The sequence below is a fragment of the Podarcis vaucheri genome (genome assembly GCF_965113315.1).
Source record: "Podarcis vaucheri genome assembly, chromosome: 7".
Classification (NCBI taxonomy): domain Eukaryota; kingdom Metazoa; phylum Chordata; class Lepidosauria; order Squamata; family Lacertidae; genus Podarcis; species Podarcis vaucheri.
The window spans coordinates 22,312,100-22,336,322 of NC_138765.1; the positions used below are offsets into that span (position 1 = coordinate 22,312,100).

Genomic DNA, 24,223 nt, shown 5'->3' on the forward strand with positions numbered 1-24,223 from the left:
TCCGTCTTCCTGTTCTGGCTTTGGGCTTAGCGGCGCAGCCTGCATTCTCTCTATAGGACGCACACACATTTCCCCTTTATTTTTGGAGGGGGAAATGTGCGTCCTATAGAACGAAAAATACGGTAATCCCCCATGCCATGTGTGCAGGTACCTAAACACACCACACTGTGCATTAATCCACCTGGAATAACGACCACACTTTGGTTTCACACCCGCCATCACCTAATCTCTTCAACCATAAGAAACGTGCCGAAATCTCCCAAGGAGATGTGGAGGAGGATAAAGTCCCTCCCTTCTCTTGAGCCACCCTGCCAAGAGGATGGCGTAAAGGGTAAGCTAATCCATGCTAAGACAGTATCTGCTTCAGCATCTATTCAGTAGAACCCTTCATGCCAGATAAAATGAACGGGTTTAGACTAAAATAAGGAGCGAAATGATTTTTAAAAAACCTGTATTTCTATTATTTCACTAGCCCGTAATTATTATAAATGGGAAACTGTATGACAATCCTTTTAAGGAAGGCAAATGGTGGGCAATTTTTCATCTGGAGAGGTTACTTGAGGGATGCAGAGTGCTGCAAACATCCGCACAGCAGCAACCACAGTGGGAAAGTTTTCTGATACCATTAATTTAATACTGTATTAAGAGAAGAGCGACATTAACACACACCTCCCTTCCTATTCAATACTCAAAAAGTTCAGTACATAAACCACCAAGGGATGCTTCAGACACAAATTGCATTTTCAATTCTTGAGTGTCTCTCTCAAGATCCATCCATACCCAAATATGGGGAGTGTGAATGCAACAAACCAGTGCTTGCAAAAGCAGGCACCACACAGGTAAGATCCAGGAGCCAGGACTGAGTGCAGCTCCCTGGAAAGAGTGCAATTAGCTTCACCCAAACCCTTTTTCACATGGGTGAAATCCAGGAATCCTGGGCACACAGTGAAGGCAGCCTGATCAACTTCCACGTGTTGAGTGCTTTTGGATTTTGACTGCCTAAAAAGGAGCTCAGGGTCTTTCGACCTCATAATCAAATGCAAGAGGCAAGCATTGCTTGCTCAGTAAATGTGATTTTAGCATGATTTCAGAGGAAAACGTGGTCTCAATGCGATTTTGGAAACTGGGTCTTACTCTTCATGCTTGACCAAATCAGAGCTGAAAGAACGGCCCCAAATGCTGTGAGGACTCCTAAAGCTGGCAGAGAATTTTGAAGCAGCGTGGCACAGAAGCAGCTGCCCAGTCCTTTTCTTCTGGGTATCCCCTGCCAAAAGCCATCTCGTATCCATACACGCCCCTGCAATAACGGCTCCCCTGGTGATGATCCTCAGGACAGCTAGCATGGGATTGTTCTTTCTTTGTCACTTAAGGTGGGTGTGAGGTTGCTACCAACTTTAATGCGGATACTCACTGGTAGCCTACGGGAAAGAGGCGTCCTTCGCACTCGGACAGATCTGTCAGCATGCCCAAGCTGTCGATCTTCATGGAGCCTGGAAGCAGAAATACATTGAGCAGAGAGCCAGAAACAGAGCGAAAATGAAGCTAACAGAAAGGCAGTTGCCCCAGATGTGGGTTAGGGGGGCTATTACGGATGGCAGAGCACGAGAGAGAGAAAAACCTATCAGACCTAATGGATACAATCCACTGTGGAGAGTTCTGCTGCAGAAACTTCTGTTTCAACGGAGTTTGTACCTGAGAATGTCCCAATGGACGGCGTCCCATGGTAATTAGCGCATGAGCAAAGGGAAAGGATAAAGAATAGTTGCTAAGATTTTCTGCCTTTCAGGCACCTCTGGAGAGGCTAAATTAGGGTATCCTACACTCCATCTACAAGGGAACCAAGAAAGTTAGTTTCTGGGTTCCCAGAATGGGCCTAGCCAAGATGCAGGAACTCAAGGTGTAGGCACGCAGACAGGGGCTGGCTTAGCTGGCATTGGCACTATGGGACAAGATGCAATCTAAGATATAGTTCAGAGGGGACAAATGTTTCTCCACCCCAATGGTTTCAGAGTTTACTTTTTCTCTTGTAGGGGACGCCCTCTCTCCCTCCCTTTCCCTGCTCCCATTAAGTATTAACAACAAGCTTATTTGCTGGCGTTTGAGATAACCAGCGCAGACACTGCCAGAACAGAGGCGTGATGGATACAAGGAGCAAAGAGCGGTGATGAATCCATTTCCAGTTGCAGATCCTTCCGCTCCATTCTGAAGCAAGCTGGTCCCTCCTATTCCCTGCGTGTTCAACTGCAGAACCACCCACTTGCTAGAGAAGAAAATCCCATCTACTCTGGACCCACAGTGTTTGCACAGCAAAGTGCTGCTCTCCTGCCCTCTCCCCATATAATTGAGGAGATTTCACCCCTCCCATACCCAAGAATCTCCTGATGATCTCCTGATGGTCTCTGCTGACTCTCCAGAGAGGAGGAGGCGTGTCCTGCCTATCTACTTATTCTGCCCAGCAACATATCATTGTGCGTGTGAGTGAGAGACAGTCAGTCAGTGTATCGGAGAAAGTGAGTGTTTTAGAGATTCTAGAGATAAGATTGCTGCTAAGTGCAGCTGCAGACTCTCAGTGTAGCATTGATTTATGCTTAGAATATTCAGCTCTGTATATAGTTTTGTATCATAGTTGTAGTTACAGAATAAAAGGAAGATATTCTACAGAGCTGCTCTCTGAGTGGTTTATACTCTGCAAGACTCTGCAAAACTCTGCTGCGCAACGACTGTATTATTGAGACAGTGAATCCGGTGCTCTCAGCTCTAAACTGTGAGTCCACAGCACTGTGACCTGTTCCTGTGAGAAGGAGGTCTCTGGCGGTGCTTCCCAGCTCGCCTAGCCCAGTCGAGGTTGAGGTGCAGTCCAGTTGGTGCACTGGCTCTCCAGGGCGATGCTGACAATAATTACCTATCATCATGTTGATGGTGTCTGGCTCCAGGCCCACCATGAACTTCCTCTTAAAGCTGATGCCCTCGAAGTCAACGTAGACGCGGCGCAAGACATCAAACCCATCTTCAGCAACTATCTCCTAAAAAGGCAGACAACATGGCCAAGGGAGCCTCTTAAATTCTATCTGCAGTGACCAAGCTTCAGAAGACAAAACTGCCAGGCCTAACAGAACTGTCCCACCCACGACCCACTCATCCCAGAGGCGGCAGGAACCCTGATGGTGCCCTCCCCACTTACCGTCCCATCCAGGAGGTCAACGTGCTTCTGGCAGAAGACTTTCTTGTCATCCTGGAAGGTGCACTGGCAGAGGCGAGCACACATGAAGTGGTAGTTGCTGATGCACGCGGAGAGGCAGCAGCCAACCGTGGCCCCCGTACGTTGACAGTGTTCGCAGCGCTAAGGGGTGGGGTGGGGAGAGAGAGGTATGTCAAAGGTGTGGAAGGAACGCCACTGCAGCAGGGCAAGGGATAAAGTGTGTGGCACTAAGCAAAGACGCAGAGGGCCAAAATGTCCCCAAGGAGCAAAATCATCAGTCTGCATTCATTTCTGACCAAGATGTAATTTGGGGAGGGCATTTATACACACATTATAGAGACAAACATGCACTCCGAACACCCCATTCCTTCCTCTCTTTTCCTCATCATCAAGATCACCCTACACATCAATGCAATCAGATGCAGAAAGCAGCCATGTTGACGATGCAGTCTTGCTGGGACTTTCTAGTTGATTGATAAGATCTGTAGTAATATCCAAGCACTGTTCTCACAGCAGTGAACACTTGGAAGGAGTTTTCAGCTCCACCCTGGCCGGGGGGTGGGTGGGAGGGAGAGGAGCTTTGATTCTTAATTTAAGTGGAGGCTCTAAGTATGAAGCGGGTCCAGGGAACATAAGATCCAGCTGACGAAAAAGACTGGACAGCTGTTAAACAATCATGTCCACATCGCTATTCATATGCTGTGTGCAATTGTGGAAATTCAATTACTGGAGCAAAATTCAGCATACCAAGAATCTCAGAGATCGACTTTTAAAGAAAGGTTTTGAGCAGCAGTGACTGCAAAACTAAGGCTGAAATATGGGCAGCATCAGTGGGTTGCTTCAGGAGCAGGCTAGTTCGGTCCTCTACAGCAGGGGTGGGGAGCCTCGGGTTCAAGAGCAAATGCCCCCAGGCCTCTCTATCTGGCCCACAGAAGCCTCCTTAGGCTCCGCCCCCATCTCCCCTGACTCCAACTATCACGAGGCTCCCTTCCCATGCCCTCTTCCTTGAATACTTTTGCCTGGTTGGAACGTGTCTTTGAATTGTGGCAATGTAGACCGATAAAAGTTTCCCTGCTCCTATTCAGCAATGAAGTTTTCAGGACCCTCGCTTATAGTGGGAATTCTACTGAGGCCACAAGAAGGACCGGATTTGTGTTTGATGAGGCCCTAAGCTACTGAAGTTAACGAGGCCCTTTATATGCCCAGCTGTCCTTTGTCAACAACAAATTGCCACTGTTTTTTGTGTTACATATATGCTATAGGTCCATACACAACACAAAACACGGTTGCTGTATGTAGGTTTTATTTTATTTGATTTTTATCTTATATTTTGGAAATATACATCCAGGTTTTTTTCCCTTTAAATTTTTCTGCCCCCCCCCCAAGAGAGTGGGGCCCTAAGCTATAGCTTGTTTAGCTTATACAGTGGTACCTCGGGTTACATACGCTTCAGGTTACATATGCTTCAGGTTACAGACTCTGCTAACCCAGAAATAGTATCTCGGGTTAAGAACTTTACTTCAGGATGAGAACAGAAATTGTGCTCCAGCGGCACGGCAGCAGGAGGCCCCATTAGCTAAAGTGGTGCTTCAGGTTAAGAACAGTTTCGGGTTAAGAACGGACCTCCAGAACGAATTAAGTACTAAACCCGAGGTACCACTGTACATAAATCCAGCTCTGGCCACAAGGAGGGTCTGGTCCTATCCCGTCTTCTACAGAGCTGAATGGAGAGAAGCCTAACTCACCATTTGCCGACCCCGGGCTACGGCAGCATGCACGTTCTTCAGGGAGCCATCGTTCTCCTCAAAGACCTCGGCTGACCAGATGGCACAGTTGACGTGCGTCCACTCGTTCTGGCCGATGTACAGCAGCCTCCCTGCGTCCTGGAGGGCAGGAAGAGAGCTCATGTTGAAGAGGGAGGGGGAAGGCAACACCTCAAGATCTAGCCACGAGGAAGGGATTTGCAAGGGGTTCAGATGGTCACCTCCCGGACACGAGACAGGATCCAGGGGTTATAGATTTCCTGGCCCTGTCCAACCCTCCACTTAAGCTGCCTCCTCCACAACAACAAACAAAACCACCCTACAAAGCCAGTGGATTTGGTTCTCCCACACTTCTCCCTTTATTCTCTCAATATAGCCTCAAAAAGGTGCAGCTAGGACACTTTCCATTGGTAAGATACTAGCCCCGATGGCTACATAGTTCCAGGCTGAGAGACAGTGTGCCCGAGAATGCCAGTCACTAGAGCACGGGTAGTCAACCTTTTTATACCTACTGCCCACTAATGCATCTTTCTTGATGGTAAAATTTCCTCACCACCCACCAGTGTTCAATGGAAGGAGGATTCGGCTTGTGCCATAGAATCCCCTACCACCCACCTAGAATCCTGAAATGCCCACTAGTGGGCGGTAGGGACCAGGTTGACAACTCCTGCACTAGAGGAACAACAGCAGCAGGAGGGCTCTATCGTGCACATATCCTGCTTTTGGGCTTCCCAACTGGCCACTGTGGGGAACAGGGATGCCAGGATGCACAAGCCATTGGGTCTGATCCAAAATGGTCCTTCTTATGTTTTTATCAAAGCAGAAGGGTGTAGTCTCACCTTGGAAGGAGCATCTCCATACTGGAGGCACAAGGCACACTGTCTCTTGTCCTCAGGGTCATCCAACGGCTGCTGCAGCACGGCATGTTCCGAGTCTTTCCCAGCTACAGGGAGAGAAGGAAAGCAGTTAGGCATTGAGCTTCAGCCGCTGGAGGGCAAGAAGCCCTACCCCCAACATCCCTTCAGGGAGTATCTTCCAGAAAGGAAAGAGAGATCTTCTGTGCAGAGCATGAGTGGGGAATCTCTGGCCCTCTGGATGTCGCTGGACTCCAACTCCCATCACACATCCTCAGCGGCCATGCTGGAGATTAGTAGGAGTCCCAACAACAACTGGAGGGCCATGGGTTTCCAACCTTTGACGTAGAGCAGTTGACTTGGGTCTCCAAAAACAGCGTGGCTACAATTCCCATCATCCCTGACAGCTGGTCCTGCTAGCTAGGGATGATGGGAATTGTAGTCCAAAAGCAGCTGGAGGCCCAAGTGTGGGAAACTCTGATGTAGAGGGAACCAGGAGAGAAAGAAGGAAATACAGAGTGACAAGCCTCAAGCATAGTGCACACGACTTTGCATGCATAACATCCCAGGTTCAGTCCCCAGCATCTCCAGGTACAGCTAAGAGAGACCCATTTTATACCTGGAGGTTCACTATCAGTCAGTGTAGACAATACAGAGCTAGTTGGACCAATGCCCTGACTTGGTATAAGGCAGCTTCTTATGTTCCCTTCTAGCAAGAGAACAGCAGCAGCCAAAGTTCTCCTGGGCAATTGTAAAAACCAAGGGAGTCTGCATGTAGAGAGGCAGCTTCTACTCCATGAAAACCAGGCATAGGCAAACTTGGCCCTCCAGATGTTTTGGGACTACAACTCCCATCATCCCTAGCTAACAGGACCAGTGGTCAGGGATGGTGGGAGTTGTAGTCCCAAAAACATCCTGAGGGCTGAGTTTGCCTATGCCTGATGAAAACCAAAATCTCACCTGTCTTTTCAGACCCAGTAGAAGTCAGGTGGCTGTTGGCAGCCGAGATGACCTCCTCAGGCTGCCTCCACTGAGCATAGATGTGGTCAGAGGAGGGAGGCAGAACAGCGTTAGGAAGCATGCCACTGTTGGGGAGAAAAGAAGAAGTTGTCAGGGGCTGCAGAAGCTCTGGTTCTAAGGAAACCCCAGTTCAGAGTTTGAAACAGGCCACAGGAATAGATATAGAACAGGCTTGAAGCCAGCGACTGAAATGCAAAAATAAAAATAAAAAGGGGAGGTGGTAAGAAAAGAACAGGATCTAAAGCCAATTGTGGGATCTGTGAACAGATAAAACGTCTTGCCACTGGGAGACACAGGGCCAAGTCTGTCCCATCCCCATGAATTTACTGTGATCTCACCCTCTTATCTCTCATCTGCACCTATGATGGAATAGACTCACAATTAGACTGTGGTGAGAATACAGATTTCCAGTGTCACCTTACCAAACAAAAAGTGAGACAAAAAGGAAGAGGAGACCTGGTTGTGTATATTCCACGCCCTTAACCAATTCTAATTCCCACTCTATTCACTTGGAGTAGCAGCAAATTTCAAGGAAAACAGATTATGTTGGGCCTGGATGGTTTTTGTAGTTAGTAAAGGCAAAGGGATCCCTGACCATTAGGTCTAGTTGTGACCGACTCTGGGGTTGCGGCGCTCATCTCGCTTTATTGGCCGAGGGAACCGGCGTACAGCTTCCGGGTCATGTGGCCAGCATGGCTAAGCCACTTCTGGCGAACCAGAGCAGCGCACGAAAATGCCATTTAGCCTCCCGCCGGAGAGGTACCTATTTATCTACTTGCACTCTGACGTGCTTTTGAACTGCTAGGTTGGCAGGAGCAGGGACTGAGCAACGGGAGCTCATCCCGTTGCGGGGATTTGAACCGCCGACCGTCTGATCGGCAAGCCCTAGGCTCTGTGGTTTAACCCACAGCGCCACCCGTGTCCCATTTGTAGTTTGTACACAGCTCCTATTTTGAGCCCCTCTACAGATTCCCAAAATGCCGTTGGAACTTCCATACTGAATTGCACACAATGGTCCGTGGTGCGTCTGAATCCTCCAATTCCCCCCCACCCCACCCCCCAAAAAAGCACCAGGTGCATGGACACCTTGGGTGAGGGGGAGGCATGACTTCGGTGCTTTCAGCTACTGAGCACTCACTTGGGAAGGGTGCTGCTGCGGGTCCAGTGCTTTACATCCTGAGCATCAAACCAGCTGAAGAACTTTTCCATCAGCTGGAAAGATAAAAAGCAGGCAATCACAAGGCTGCTCAGGGAGAGAGGCTGTGCCGAACTGCAGGGGAGGAAGTGCAGGGGAGCCAGCGTGGAGCACATGCACAAACACCCCCGCACCCCCCCCAATTCCCACTCAAGTTAGTTTAATCCCGACCACACATCCCTCCTCCCCACCAAACCCAGATCGCACAGAGTTACCTCAATGTAGAGTGCCTTTGCCATAAGGCCGGTCTGGTCTTCTTCCATGTGCCCCAGCAGGACCCCCACCATGTCCTCATTGAAGCTATGCTGCAAAGAGAGAAAGCAGCTCAGCCGAGGTCAGAGGCCTTGCTCCCGTTCCAGCCTGGAATCCCTGCTCCCAACACTCACCACGGACGAGTAGTGACCCTGTTCAAACAGCTTGTTGACAGTGCGCAGATCACAGGGCCGCAGGTGAACCTTCACGCCATCATCCGGGCAGCACTGGCAAAGGACAGAGAAAAATGGAGCACTGCCACCTGTTCTGCAGTCTCCACCCCACCCCTGCCTACAGCATGCAAAGAACTCTGTGACATAAAGGTCCTGTGTTGCAATAAATCAAAACAGTTCCCATAATCTCTAAGATTCCACACACACACCCCTTTATCTTTTCTCCCCAATTTCATATCCTTTATTATTTTATTCACATAATATACATTCTTTGCAACAAACAACTCCAAAATAAAATAATATGTAACAAAACCGTAAATCTCATGTTTTCATTTACATTGATCTCCTCTCCGACACCTTTACTTGATATTTCTTGATGCTTTCTGCTTTCCTTATAGATCTTTATAAAAATTTAAATCTCTTAAATCCTATACCAATCTTTAACAATTTCAATTAATCCCTTCACCTCCCTCCCCCACAGCCTAGTACTTCCCTTCACCTGTGTACAATCTTCTTTACCTCTTATTATTTTTGTTATTGTTGAGTTATCCACTTTTATTTGTTATTCCATCCTTAATATATTATTATCCTATCTCCTTGCGCCTTTTGAACTTTTGCATATTAATTTTTAAACTCCAGCACCGACTTTTTTCATGTATTCCTTAATGCATTCCCACTCTTTATTAATTTTTTGATTAGAGTAGCCTCTAATTGATGCTGTTAATTTTGTCATCTCCACGAATTCAAGAAATTTGGTTCTCCATTCTAATTCTGGTATTTTATCAGTTTTCCAATTTTTTGCCACTACGATTCTGGCTGCCGCGGTTGTGTAAAGGAATACATTCCTTTTATCCTTAGGGATGTCACTCGATACTACATTCCCCCCCCCCTTTATCATGTAAGCAACCTACAGACTCAAATATCAAGGAAAGCTGAAGTCATAGAACCATAGAGTTGGAAGGGACCACGAGGGTAATCTAATCCAACCTCCTGCAACGCAGGAATCTTTTCACCCAACACAAGGCTCAAACTCACGACTCTGAGCATCTGAGATTAAGAGTCTTATGCTCTACCGACTGAGCTATCCCAGCATCTTCCCACCTAGCCAAGGAATGGGCATCCAGATCAAAGGACAAAGGAAGGAGTGAAACTGTGTTTGAAGAGTGCTGGACACGGATGCGTCCAGCCCAGCCATGCCCAAAGTGTGCCTGCAAATGGGGCCAAGAAAAATCTCCTTCAGTAGGGCAGCCAGATCAAGAACGGTGATTTTAAAAGCACAACTCCCTGCTGTTACGCATGTCCTGGAGAGAACATACCTGTGTGCACTGAAGCAGCGGGGTGGCACACTTGGAACTCATCAGCCCCTGAAGCACCTGCCGGAGACCCTTACGCAACTCCAAGGTGAGGACTTCCCGCCACTTGGCCTTGTCACTGCCGCAGCAGGGCCGGCAAGCGTATATGACGCTCTCGGGTAAGTTGGACAAGATCTCATAGCCTTCATCTGTAAAAGAGGGGGGTGGGAACACATCAGAGGTGCCCAGTCTTAGCCCAAAGACTGTCATGCTGTTCTCAGGCTACCCTGCTGCACACACCAACGCTAGCAAGATGGGCAGGCATATGCTGTCAAGGGAAAGACCTAGCCAGAAGGTCAAAAAGGGGAGCATATCATAGGCAATTTAACAGAGGCTGTGACTTGCATTCGCTTCTCAATTGCCTCTGTTGTCTTCTCCTGACTCTGCCACAACTCTCCACCACATTATTTCTCCTCCCGGCCATTTGAGATGTAAGCAGGTAAGCAGATGTGAAGGAGGGAGAGGGATCTGTGATGCAGCAGCAGCAGTTAAGGTCATGTTACTCTGGGTTCAGAACAAACCTGAGAGTCCCTCACACTTGGCATGAACCCAGTGGTCACACTTGGCACACTGCATCATCTTGCTCTCGTAGTCATTGTCTTCATAGCAGTGCAAGCAGATTGGGCAGTAGTTACCTGGATGGGAAAAGAGGGAGGCAGAGAACAAGCTAATGGAATCTTCTTCTGCAGGTCAGGTGAGATTCAAAGCCCTCCCAAAATGAGCTGTGTATTCGTTCCCCCTTTATTTATTTGCTCCGTATATATCCGACACCTTCTGAGTCCAAAATCAGGTAAGCTAATCAATATAAAACAATGAATTGCAGTATAAACAGCATCATCAATCTACGCTTTGGAAAGTTGTTTGCCTGTTCGCTATGCATCAGGACACCTCTTCAGATACCGCATCCAAATTTGACATGATGGTTCCTGAGATCAAGGAGTAGGCTTCTGTCTATGATTGGATACAATTTTGAATTAAGACTTAAGAATTAAGATCTTAAACACCAATTTCAAAACTTCACTGATGTTCTGGTTTCTTAGAATCCAGGTACAAGGCTGCTTGTAAAACATAAAAAAACTCAAACAGGACAGCCTCTACATCAAGTGCATAATTTTTTAAAAACAAAATAAAAATGTAGGATTTCTAAAAGTCCAGGATTTGCCTGTCATCTGAACATCACCAGAACAGACATCTGTCATGCCTCCTTGGGGAAGCCATGGCAAGGTGAGAGGCCAACCCCCCAAAAAAGCTTTCTCTCCCCCCCCCCAGTAGCTGCCCATTAAATCCCAGAAGAGGAGAGGCCCCTGGAAGAGAAGTTTCAGAGGACAATGTAAATGAATGGGTGAACTAGTAGGAAAGAAAGAGTACAACTATTTGGGTTGCAGTGCTGTGTAAGGCTTTGCTGCTAGGACAAAGGAAGACATGCATTGTGTGAGCAAAATATGTGAACTTGTTTGTGGAATGTCAGCCCCTCGCAATGCCTTACCTGGCACAGCTGAAACTGAAACCCATGGCATTTCCCAGGCAATTCCGCTATGCTCACCTTTATCGTAGAGCACAGAGCAGGCAGAGCACAAGCTGTAGTCACTAGACCACTCCGTGTCCCAGTTCTTCCCTGGAGCTGTCCCGCAACTCTTACAGCGGATGCAGGCCGAACAGATCTGAATAGGGAGAGGATGAAGGAGACAGGTTAGCAGCTGCAACACAAGCGAGGGAAGGCTCTGCCGAACTAGAGGGGTGCCGGGAATCTGCAAGACACTTACCCAGCCCTTCCTCTTACGGAAAGGTTTAGTGGGGTAGTTGGGCCCAAGGCAAGCCAGGTGATAGCAGTTCCTGCAGCGCTCACACTCCAGCAGTTGCTGCGGCAGGTTGAGGAACAAGGAGAGGGAAAGTAGGCCATTACGCATATTTTGGGGGGCAGGAATTCATTGCAACTAATCACAGGTACGACAGAAATCCCAATGAGAAATGCAAAGACAGGCAGGAGAGAACAATGCAAAGCGGGTGCATATGCCTCTGCTTTTACAGAGGTGATCAAAATGCAGAGAGCAGGCCATGGCTCTTGGTTTCACATGTAGGAACCTACCCGGGAAATCAGGTTCTTGGGATCCTTTCAAACCAAAGGGTCATGGCATCAGATAGCATGACAAAGATGCTTCTCCTTACCATCCCTGTCCAAACTTCTCCCCATGATGTTATGGATATAACTTCACCTGCCTTTAATGCATAAAATCTTGGGGTCATGCATTCCTCGCATTCCTATTCTTCAGACAGCCAAGACACTGCCAAACCCTCCTTGTTCCTCTTTAAAACACTTAGATATCCCCTTTCCTTGCATGCTGCTAAAAACCTTTGCTCACACTCTAGTTGAGGGGCGACGGGGGTGTCTTTTTCTTCTTTTTTTAAATGCCTAGGGTTACATTGCTTTGTGGGTAATCTCTTGGGACCTGCATTCCTGAACTGGTGAGGCCACCCCTTCCATCTCCAGCTGTGTTTTGGTAGGGATCACGAGAGCATGGGAGGGGTGTGCAGCCCCTGTAAGCAGCCATGTTTACTTCCACAGACCCTCCCCCCTTGCACAGATCCCACACTGGGGGGGAGGAACTCCGCCTTACCTTGGATGCCTTGTTTTTGCGACCGCAGACGTGGCAGAATTTGCAGCGGCGACAACACCAGCTTTCCTCTTGCTCGGGCAACGGCTGTTCATCCTCCTCCAGGCAGAAGGTGTGGAAGGGGTCGCAGCACACCTGGCAGAACACAAGCTGCAAAGCACATGGTGGGCAGATGCATTAGATGTGCTTTGATACACGGAAGCCGGAAACTCTCTGCAAGTTAGAAGCAACCCCAATGTCCCCTACCCTGTTCCAGGTACAAAACAAGGCCTGGTCTATTTCCTATGCATTTGTATCCCAATTAGGCATGATGGTTCCTGAGGTCAAGGAGCAGGTTTATATCTATGTTTGGATAGAAGACCTCAAGTTTCCCCTTCCCCAACCTTCTGAATGGGGCTCGCAATCCATTCCCTCCACCCCACACAACTGAGATGCTGGAAATCCCAGAATCCAGGTATCCTCACCCCATTCCTCAAGGCCTACCTGATGGAACCCCTTGCTAGCACACAGCAGGCACACCACCTGCGTGGTGACCGGCACCGAAGTGAGGATGCTGAGGCCACCCATCAGCCAGACGTTCTCCAGGTCACAGTCCTCCTACAAGAGACACAAGTGGGGGTGGGGGCAGAGGGATAGCTGTGAAAAGAGCTAGATGGAGCCAATCTCTGAATTGAAAGGGATTGGAGATCATCAAGCCCAGAGGTGGGGAACCTGTGGCTCTTTTAAGCGTTACTGGATTGAAACTCCCATCATTCTTGGCCTTTGGCCACAAATGGCTGGGGTTGCCAAAACCTGTGGCCACTGCATCGCTGTAAGCTCACTGCAGCCTCCTCTCCTCTCTCTCTCCCCACCCAACTCTACCCTGCTGGTATGAAAGCAGTGCTCCCAAGCAGCTAGGAAAGCCAGATTATTTCTGGCAATGCCATCAAGTTAGACATAGCTGTGCTCTTCAAAGTACAATGGGTATGTGTGATTTGTGAATGAGGGGTAGGTAGGGGGCAGATTTTAGGGCGTTCTGGCTCATATGCAGTTGGCTGAGCTTGAATTGCACCAGCAGAAAGATTTGCAGGGGTGCCCCAAAGAGCATTTTGTGGCCCATAATTTGTCTCGTGTTTCAATATCATCATTTCAAAGATGCATCTCTCAAACAAGATACTCCCCACCCCACACCTTGAAATCAACTCTGAGCCTGTGGATGCCATCCGTGGATTTCTGCTTCCCGTTCCAGCCATTGGAGACAGATGGGAGTGTGCCAGCCGATGGGACATCCTACAGAAGGAAGGGACAGAGAGGCAAGTGAACAGAGTCCAGCAGGAAATGCAATGTGTGGTCATTTCCCTAAACAGGGTGAAAGCTCAGACCAAGAGGAAAAGGAGACAGGAGGTTGTATCCCAGGGTAGTTCTACACAAGAGTAGATCTGCTGAGATTAATGGGCGTGACCAACTGAGGTCCATCAATTTTAATGGGTCAATTGCAAGCAAATCTTAGCTGGATACAAACCAGGATTTCTATGTTCCTCTAGTTGTTGCTGGACTCTTAACTCCAGCACAGCCAATGGTAAGGATGGTGAGACAGATGGGAGGGCTTCTAGCCCTGGAAGAGGTTATTCTGAAGGAAGGCATGGTTGGCTAGCTGGCTGAACCCTGAATAGAAACACTCCACAATTCTGGGTGTTTTTCTGCAGGTCCAATTTGCATTTATAGGCTGCTTTCCTCATGCTCAAAGCTAGTGATATACCAAAAGAAGAAGAATATATATTTTTTTAAAAAAACCAGCAAGGAAATAAAAAAACTGAAAAACCTCTCATCAAACCTCAGCAGCCATCAAATAAAGTCTGGACTGCCTATGGGTTACCTCAGCAGCCTAGAGACTTCTGAAAGATGCAGGTTTTTAAAGACCTGCTTTGGAGATTCGGTTTTGGCCCCTGAAGTCACGGCCTCTTCCCAAAGACAACAACTTGATATTGGGAACAAACACATACGCACACTCAGTCAAAAGGCACTTTTTTACACTAAATCTTTGGGCTGAGTTGTCCTCCGCTGCCCACAAAGGGCTATAATGGTGGAATAAAATGTGGATCACAATAAAACTGCTGCATTTTAAACAATAAATGTGGGCTAGTCCCTGCCCGCTCTGACTTAATCCTTGCCCAAGCCTCACCTTCTCTGGCCTTTTTCTGGCCTTCAGCTGCACCACAGGCTGGAGGGGGGTCCTGCGGGGCCGACTCTGCTCCTCCGAATCCATGGGAAGCAGATCTGGAAATGAAAGCAGGAACTGCCGGTCAACCAGCTCTTTTCTTCCCTGTCAGTTTTGATCAGTCCCAAACTGGATAAGGTCCTATTCCTGTCCTCGAAAGCACAGAAACTCAGCTAGCCTTTACCACAAGGCTGAGGAACCTTTGGCTCTCTGCAAGCTGCTTGGACTGCAGCTCCCATCCACCCTGGTCAGCAAGACCAATGGCCAGGGATGGGGAAAGGTGTAGTCCAAGATAATCTAGAACAGTGTTTCTCAACCCTGGGTCCCCAGTTATTGTTGGGCTATAACTCCCATCATCTCTGACCACTGGTGCTGATAGCTAGGAATAATGGGAGTTGTAGTGCAACAACAGGAGGGGATCCAAGTTTGAGAAACACTGATATAGAGGGTCAAAGGTTCCCCCATCCTGCTTTGCAGCATGCTTGGGAATTACCATGAGTACCATGAGTAGGGGCAGGCAAGAACTCCTGCCTGACTCCATTTGCAGGCCTCAGACAATGACACCCCCCCCCCCCCGGAGCATTTGTTCCCCACTGAGACGGAAGAGGTGGGCAGCATTCAGCTAAGCCCATTAAATGGGGTAGGGTGGCTCACACAGCCACAGAGTTACAGAACAACAAAGGCTGCTTCACACACAGCCAAAATCATCCAGAAAAGTTAACTGCTTGTGGTGCAAGTCCAGCATGCAGACCCCCAAGGCACACTGACCCCGCCACACAAATGTCATGGGAAGTTGCAATGAGCATGCAGCAACATTATTCCTTTGTAGGATTGGTGCACGGGGCTATCTACACGCAGGATTAATGCAAAGCAGCCTTGAATTCTCCCCCTCTCTCTCACCTGAGTCCCGGGAGGATTTCCGGCGATGCGTGGCCGAGCCGGACACCGTCTCTTTTTCCGAGTCAGAGGATTCAAAGATGTCATAGGAAGGCCTCTGCTTGACGCAGCGCCGGGCTGACTTGCGCTGCAGCAGGGAGTCTTGCTCCGCTGTCTCCGTGGCCCCCAGCATGACTTCCCAGGGGGCTGGGAACTCCTCTTGAGAATCCTCCGAATCCCAGGGGACGATGGGCTTCACTACCGTACGGCCTGGAGACAAAGGCATGGAGTGAGCAGTCTCACGAGGCGGGTGCTGTCTGGGAGGACCAGATTCTCCCATTCACCTCCACCCTGACACACTCTACAGAAGGTTGCCATCATTGCAAGGGATGTGGGAGGGATAACCACTAGTATTGTGCACATCAGAGCAGGGCAAGGCTGGTGTAGTGTGGTATAGGGAGTTAGAATGCTGGAGTCATGAGGCTCCTTACATGACCTTGGGCTAGTCACCATCTCTCAACCTCGCCAGGTTGTTGTGAGGAACAACCACGTATACCCTTTACCCTAGCCTTTGGCACTTGGATATATATTTTCAAGATCCACTCAATTATTGTGACTGCAATTTGTTTCAAGCTGTATTTTAAATGGTTGCTACCCATTCACCTTAGGGTGAATGGTGGGTAATTATTAATATTAATAGCAATAATAATAACTTTGAGCTCCCTGGAGAAAAGGCAGGATACAAATTTAACAAAAGAAATAACACACCTCGTAACAGCTCTTAATTTGCTGAGCTCCCTGGGGGTTAGTGTTAGAAACTGAGATATGAAAGATAGGGGCGAAATAGCACCTTAAATGTAGGTTATGGGCGCAACAACAGAATGTCTAGGTGTGCTTTTTTTATAACAAGAATACAGTGCTGAAAATGAATGAACTGCAGCTAAAATGTTATGTTCATTTTTCACATGGCCTAGTCCTTCCCCTGCCCACTCCCCCTAATATTCTTAAGAGGGTCTCTTCTCCAGTCTTCAGAGAGTAGTTGGAAGTAGGGAGACAGAAAAAGGTCTTCCTTTCCTTCCACTCTGCAGCTTTAATCTGAAATCTTAGGCGCAGTACTGCGCCCAGAGCTCAGAAACTGCTCATGCTGAAGAAATTCCCTGTCGCAAAATGCTCCTAGAACAATGGGAGTTTCGAACACTGCTTGGGGTGTAAAACAGCAATACTATCCAGGATTTCACTTGTAGCAAAACCTTTTTAATAAGCTCACTTACCTTACAGAAGTCTTATCTTTCCCTCTTCTTCAACTGCTCATTTATTTCTCCCCTCCCTCCCAACAATCTGGTTCTGAGAGTATCTCTCTGTCCCTCCTGATATAATGATTTTGCTGTGGCTCCACCCTACCTTTCTCAATAGGCAGGCAAAACTGATTCTTTTCCCCCAGGGAGAATCTGGCAGTCTCTTCAACTACCTCATTTCCAATACAAAGGCTAGTTAAGCATTCACCTGGCCAGGACTGGGTCTGGGCCATTGTTCCCATCACAAGGATTTCAAGGCAGCTTGAGTGTTCCCAGCAAAACCTCCCTACAAACTCCAAAAGGGGAGCTGTAATGCAGCACAAGACTCTTCAGGCCTACTCAGAAGTAAGTTCTGAGCTTACACCCATTTAAATGCAGGAGGGGATTGCAGCCCAGGTTGGTAGCAGCAACCATTTTTTTAAAAAAATAAAAATTGCATCTTAAAATCTAACAGCCTGAAAGACCACAGTACTCAAAGCAGACAGTCATGAAACTTTAGCTGCAGGGAATCTGTCTTCTTAGTCTTACAAAACTCTTTCTGGGTGTCTTTGCTATATTAAGTCATCACCCCCAAATCCCTTCTTTTTTTTGCATTGCACCCCTTCCCTTACATTGCATGTGAAATTAATTACAAACTCCAGAGATCAACCCTTTTTCTTGGGGGTGGGGGTGGGGGTTAGTAAAGACCCCTGCCTCAGTTTCCATATTAGATGCAGTGATGGGGCAGCGAAGGAACAGACACAGGTCAGGGAAAGGGGGAATCCCCCTTGCAGGGCTTCAATGTTGAGGCTGAAATTTATAGCTGCCTTCCCTCCCCCCCCCAACTGAGTATAGAGAGGTCAGGAGTCTTGGATTCCGCTGCTACAGCCATCTTTCTGCCCAGAGCTGATCCAATAAAAGCCGGCCCACCTCCTTGCTTTTCCCTCCCTCCCTCCCTGCCCCCCACCCCACCCCCAAATCGCAGCCTTCTTCCCAAGATCATCTGCTCACATAATCAGTGCTTCTTCAGTTTGCTGGCAAGAAATGCCATTTCCCACACATACACCAGGCAGGGCTCGTGCTTGGTTCAACCTGGAATGGCTTCCCTGGGAAAACCAGGCCCCACCTCTTCCTGAGGCAAGCCCACTTCCCCCTCCCCATCCACAAGCTGGGAAGAGATCACATTCCCCCAATCCTCAAATCCATTGTCCCGGAACTATCTGTTGTGGTTTGCAGGGCTCCACCTATCTTTGTCCTTGACCAGCAAATTCCACCCAGTCTGTCTGTGCTTCCTCTACGCACTTTCAAAACTTAGCAGTCTCCATTGCCCCCAGCAAAAAGTAGAAGGGAGAGAAGGAGGAAGGGGGCAGATTACCCTCTTCATTATAGCACAATTGTTCTCAACCTGTTTGAATGATGGGATTGCTCTCCTTACAGCCATGTCATTTCATGGCTGTGTTTACTCCATACATTTAAAGCCAACCCCTCAAAAGAAAAGGAATCTTAGGGACTGCAGTTTGTTAAGGGTGCTGGCATTGGAAGGGGTGAACTACAGTTCCCAGGATTCTTTTTTTTGGGGGGGGGGGACATAACGTGCTTTAAATATATGGTGTACATGCAGCCTTTTAAGAGGACAGGTCCCTGCCCTGAGAAGCTTACACTCTATTATTCAGAAACAGGGTGGGAAACAGAGGCAAGAGAAGGAAGGGGAGGCGGAGGGGAAGGACAAAATGTGATCACCTGGATTAAGAAATTATCTTAGAGAAGGCTTAGTTATAGTAGGGAATAGGAACTCGGGTTAGGGAGGGGGATTGCTGCTAAAGGAGCAGTTGACATCACAGCTTCCTTCCTTTGTATATACACAAAAATAAAGCCATTCGAACAAAGTCTTTATCATGGAACGGACTCCCTCAGAAGGTGGTTTTTAAACAGAGGTTGGATGGCCATCTGTTATGGATGCTTTACATATTTCTTATAACGCTTTAGTTGAGATTACAGTCGTACCTCGGCTCCCAAATGCTTTGGGAGTCGAACGTTCCGGCTCCCGAATGATCGAAAACCAGAAGCGAGTGTTCCGGTTTGCGAACGTTATTTTAGAAGCCAAACGTCCGACAGGGTTTTTTACGCAGCTTCTGATTGGCTGCAGGACCTTCCTGCAGCCAATCAGAAGCCGCGCTTTGGAGGTCGAACGTTTCAGGAGTCGAATGGACTTCTGGAATGAATTCTGTTCCACTTCCAAGGTACGACTGTACTGCACTGGGCTAGATGACCCTTGGGCCCCTCCTGCCATCTGCAATATGGGGCTGATCGTGCTACCCTACCTCACACGGTTGTTGTTAAAGAACGATCACAAGGTAACGGATGCAAAGCACTTGGAAAGCAGTATACAAACGCTAGATAAAGGAGAACAGCATTTTAATAGTCATTTCCAGAGAGTTAAAAATTTCCACATTGGCAGAGGGTCCCACAGAAATCTGCCCTGAGACAGAGTACAAGAAGGGTCAGGAAGAGCTTGTGGCTAGACATGGTGGAAGAAGGAAGGTCCGCCCCCTTTTGGAGATTTGATAGCTGTGGTTTTCCTCAAAAGCGAAGGCTAAGAGTCACTGCAGGTCAGGTTCCAAGGCCCCCACATTGATAGCACAGAGCAGTATAGCAGCCTCAAGGTTGCAAAGTTGTCCCCCCCTTTCCGCCCTGCCTCTCAAATCCCTCATTTGAGGAAACAAAAGGTCAGGGGAGGTGATACTGTCTTTCTCTTGGGGTTCCTTGCACTGTTGGCAAGGAGCTGTATTGGTGCCCATCCCCCAGGTGGAAAAAAAAATCACTTTATTACAATAGCCACATTAGAAATTACTACATTTTATGAGAGCCAAGAACTCAAAAGCATCCAGGAGGAGGACAGGGCGAAGAGAAAAGGCACATAAACCTGCACGTCCTAACACTGTGGACGGGGAGGCTGCTGCATTTTATTTCTTACTCTAAAAGGCAACCAGATGATGAAATGAAATAATAATAATCACTGTTCAAGGACACATTCCAAGACCAGCACCTGCAACTTCCAGGGGAAGAGGACTCAACATCATTGTCCTCCCCAGAATTTCCCATTTGCTGCTGTCAGCCTCCTCTGGAGGAGAGATGAGGGAGTTAGCTGTAAGCAATCTAGACCCTCTCCTCATTTCAGATGGGCTGCTGGGGCTTTTTGGAATGCAGTTAAGACTAGCAGTGGAACTTCCACCATCATTGCCCTCCCCAACATTTCCTTTTCATCGCAGGAAGCCACTCCCAGGAAGTCAGATGAAGGATCCAGCTGCAAGTCATCTAGCCTGGCAAGAAGACCACTCCCTCCCTCTCTGAATGCATTCAAGCCTTCACCAGAGGCAGGGCTTTTTCGGCCATGGCCTCGATCTGGTGGAACGCTCTGTCACAAGAGACACAAGAGACTAGGGCCTGCAGGACTTGACATCTTTCCGCAAGGCCTGAAAAACAGAGCCGTTCCACCAGGCCTTTGACCAAGGCACAGTCTAACCTCCTCCTTCTGTAACTGATTTTAGAATGTATTTCAATTAATTGACTGTGCTTTTATGTAAATTGTGCTATTTTTACTGTTAGCCGCTCTGAGCCCAGCTCTGAGCCCAGCTTTGGCTGGGGAGGGCGGGATATACATAAAAATTATATGATGATGATGATGATGATGATGACTCTGTGGAGTGAAGCAAGATCAGCCCCTACAACTTTACTGTCTTTCTGCTCTGAACTTATACATTTAAGTCCAGGTCATTCCTTCTGTCATATTGAATTTATTCTGTTTGCTAAAATTGTCGGTTTTTGTCCTGTTTGGATTTACTGGTGACTTCCCTTTAGGCTTTGCATTCTGAATGTTTGCTGTAAGCCACTTTGGGCACACAGCTCACTGTGGAAAAGATGGCCAGTGTGGTGTTGTGGTCAAAGTGTTGGACTAGGACCTGGGAGAACCAGAGTTCAATTCCCTACCCAGTCATAAAGATCGCTGGGTGACCTTGGGCTGCCTCAGCCTGCCTCTCAGGCTTGTTGTGGGGATTTAATGAGGATGGGGAGAACCATGCACGTATGCCACCTTGAGGCTTCTTGGAGGAAAGGCGGGATATAAATGCAATAAATATATAAATAAATAAAATATCAGTTCCAGCCAGGTAAAAGCACTCAAGCAGGGCTTGGAGCAGAGCCAGTAAAGGCTGGAGCCAGCAGAGGTAGTGGGAGAAACTTGTGGGTCAGGAGGAATGGCCACTTTTGGCTCGTGGGACTGAGATTCCCCACCCCTGACCTAGGAAAAACAGCCGCCACTCAATTTCAGTGGAATGACACTTGCAGACAATACACACAGGAGTCAATTGAGACTTGGGGGCAGCACACACACTAACCTTTAAAGCACATTCCTCTCAAAGAATTCTGGGCACTGTAGTTTATTCAGGGCTGCTGGGAATTGCAACTCGGTGAGGGGTAAACTGCAGTGCCCAGAATCCTTTGAGGGAAAGAATGTGCTTTACAGTTACAGTGTGCATACAACCAAAGTTTTATACTGTATTGTTTTAATTAGTGTTTTTATAGTTGTTTTGATTTTGTGTGGAGTGCCCTACCTGGGTGGATGGAGCAGCCAAGTAATTTCGTTGTCCCCGAGAGGGGGCAATGACAATAAAATTATTATTATTATTATTATTATTATTATTATTATTATTATTATTATTGAGTAAGTTAAGCTGTTGACTACTCAATGGAGGATGATAGCTTAGAAGTAGATCACCTACTTTGCAGAAGGTCACTGGGTCTACCCTTGGTGTCACCAGTTAGAGGGATCAGAAAGACCTATTCCTGAGACCCTGGAGTAGACCACGTGGTGCCCTTCAGATCCTTTGGACCACAACTCCTACCAGTCCCACTAGGGATGACCAATGGTCAGGGATGCTATAGACCAGCAATATCTAGAGGGCACCAGGTTGGAGAAAGCCAGAGTAAACAAGTATGTTTGCCCTTGTATAAGGCTGCTTCCTATGTTCCATATGATTAGAGGTGCCTTACTTTGCAAGAAGACCCCTATCTCAGTAGTAGAGAGGGTTTTTTTTTAAATAGATCTGACAATACCCACAGGAATGATCAGGAAAAAAAGAAAAGAGGTTACCAGCCTGCAGAGCTTTCGATCTCTCACAATGGGACATGCCCCAGTCCTGCGGTGGAGCTCAGCAGGAGAGGAGCCAAGGAAGTGGGTTGCCCATCCCACTAGGAGGGCACTGTGTCTCAGTTTACACATTCCTTCCTGGTGGTGTGAATGGAAGAGGCAACCCATCCCAGGGTCCCCTCCTTCATTGCAAGGTGAAGGCAGATTCCAAACGGGAACTCAAATATGAATTTGCGGAAAGAGTCACTGTTATGGAAGTGTTGTACAGTGGTACCTCGGGTTACAGACGCTTCAGGTTACAGACTCCGCTAACCCAGAAATAGTACCTCGGGTTAAGCACTTTGCTTCAGGATGAGAACAGAAATCGTGCGGTGGCAGCAGGAGACCCCATTAGCTAAAGTGGTGCTTCAGGTTAAGAACAGTAGTTTCAGGTTAAGAACAGACCTCCAGAACGAATTAAGTACTTAACTCGAGGTACCACTGTATCCTATTTAAAAAAATGGAGCAAAGAATGCAGGTCTCTCTCTCCCCCTCTCTCTCTCATATGCCCTGAGCTCTTGGGACTGGACAGGCTACAGATCTAAATCAGCCAAATGAAAAGCCAGTCCCTAAAATGAACAATCAGAGTGTCTAAGGAGCAAATCACCAAGAGCCTGGTTGCTAGCATGCTTGGATGCCATCTGCACAAGTTTCCACAGGGCACAGAAGGCAGCTAAGCTGCAAAAGGAGCCCCAATATATCACTGTGGCCACATGAGCTCTCACACACACATACACACAACTCTGATACTCTGGAACAAGTAGCACTAGAGGCTTATTGAAGGATGCTTTGGAACCTCCTATACGCTGAAGGTCAAAACAAGGACGCTACCTCTGTTCCAAACCGCATGGGGCACGTCCCAGGGAGAGAGATCAAACATACAGCGCTATGGAAGAAGTATCCACTGGCACCAAGTGAGGTTGGAGCCACCTGAACAGAGCACCTCGAGTTCTGCACATGAAGCCACGGGATATAGGATGGACCTGCTAGAACAAATCCTGTACACAGATGGTTACATTCAAGTCAGTTCTACTCAGAGCACACCTGCTGAAATTAACAGACCTAAGTTAGACATGCCCATTAAATTCCAGTGGGTTCATTCTGATTAATATTCTATTTATTTTCTGTATACACAAGATGTGTTCCTGACTTCGCAGTTTTAAAAGTATACTGGTAAATGATGCATGAAAACCATGTTTTAAAGGGAATGCCCCAAATCCCCTGGAAGCAGGCAGAGTATCTTACGTCTGTGGGAGAAGGACTCTTCCCTTCAGCGCAGTTACCATGGCTTGTGAATTGGACTTGTAAAGAAGCCTACAGATGTCACTAGCCTACGATTTCTTTTAACTACCAACCTTTAGTTGTATGCTAGCTGTGGAGAAGAGGAGAAAGCTTCCTCTCTGCAGCCAGCACAGAAATAAATGCAGCCCACTAGACTCTTAGCAGGCTACTAAAAATATTTCCTTCCGCCAAGTGCCCTGATGGTGGAGGGACAGGGAGATCTGCCCCTTCTCTGGCAGTCTGGGGCTACCAGGAGAGTCATTAAACGCAAGACTGGCACTAAACACCCCGTTCTTTTTCTCTCTCTCCCCACCCAATATCCACAAGCTTCAACCTTTCTTCCCAGTCTCTGAAAGAGGCTTAGACACCAAATTTCAACTTCTCCACAAAACAGAGCTTGTTTAACAACGTGTAACAATTTAATACGTGAATTTGCAAAATATAACCCACCAATACACAATGCGAAGGACAATAAGTAAGTAGTAGCAGAAGAATTAAGTCCATTTGCACACACACCCCACTTTCCCACAGAAAGGTTTTGCCCAAAGCGGCTTACAGGAAGATAAAACAAACATAGCTAGTCATATCGATAAAAACAGTTAAAGATATATCAAAACACACAGTTTCAAAATGCACAGATAACGACAATGAAAACAGCAGCCCCAGACTAACACAAAACTTTATAAGTGACGGACCACTAAACATCAAAAGCCTGTTAGAACAAGAATATGTCTTTTAAGTGCTGAATGTCATCATCCATTCTATCACGATGTAGAAACCAATGCTTATTGCAATTCACGGCTGGGTATCCAGTACAGAACTCCTGAACCCAACCCCTACTCCACTGTATACGTGGGACTGGACCCAAAAGGTTTACACGCAGGTAGAAATATGTTCACAGAGCCCTTGGACCAGAAGATTGCAGTACGCAGATAGTACGCACCCCGGAAATGATCTCTTTCAGCTTCTGCCTTCTGGAAGAAGGTATAG

The 24,223-nt window shown here is 47.7% G+C and overlaps 1 protein-coding gene across 2 annotated transcripts in view; it reads right to left on the bottom strand.

Annotated features, from left to right (window-relative positions):
- KMT2B (lysine methyltransferase 2B) overlaps nucleotides 1-24,223 on the bottom strand; it is a 64,247-nt gene that overhangs the window by 13,046 nt on the left and 26,978 nt on the right. For both annotated transcript variants that reach the window (XM_082231446.1, XM_082231447.1), the window contains exons 8-25: nucleotides 15,518-15,763; nucleotides 14,582-14,676; nucleotides 13,591-13,689; nucleotides 12,904-13,017; nucleotides 12,424-12,570; nucleotides 11,572-11,667; nucleotides 11,352-11,469; nucleotides 10,330-10,443; nucleotides 9,773-9,957; nucleotides 8,418-8,510; nucleotides 8,247-8,336; nucleotides 7,975-8,048; nucleotides 6,777-6,901; nucleotides 5,802-5,905; nucleotides 4,945-5,082; nucleotides 3,182-3,340; nucleotides 2,903-3,023; nucleotides 1,412-1,490 (exon numbers count right to left, since the gene is read on the bottom strand). In XM_082231446.1, the coding sequence (XP_082087572.1) occupies nucleotides 1,412-1,490; nucleotides 2,903-3,023; nucleotides 3,182-3,340; nucleotides 4,945-5,082; nucleotides 5,802-5,905; nucleotides 6,777-6,901; nucleotides 7,975-8,048; nucleotides 8,247-8,336; nucleotides 8,418-8,510; nucleotides 9,773-9,957; nucleotides 10,330-10,443; nucleotides 11,352-11,469; nucleotides 11,572-11,667; nucleotides 12,424-12,570; nucleotides 12,904-13,017; nucleotides 13,591-13,689; nucleotides 14,582-14,676; nucleotides 15,518-15,763 (2,197 nt within the window). The remainder of the gene's footprint in view (nucleotides 1-1,411; nucleotides 1,491-2,902; nucleotides 3,024-3,181; nucleotides 3,341-4,944; nucleotides 5,083-5,801; nucleotides 5,906-6,776; nucleotides 6,902-7,974; nucleotides 8,049-8,246; nucleotides 8,337-8,417; nucleotides 8,511-9,772; nucleotides 9,958-10,329; nucleotides 10,444-11,351; nucleotides 11,470-11,571; nucleotides 11,668-12,423; nucleotides 12,571-12,903; nucleotides 13,018-13,590; nucleotides 13,690-14,581; nucleotides 14,677-15,517; nucleotides 15,764-24,223) is intronic.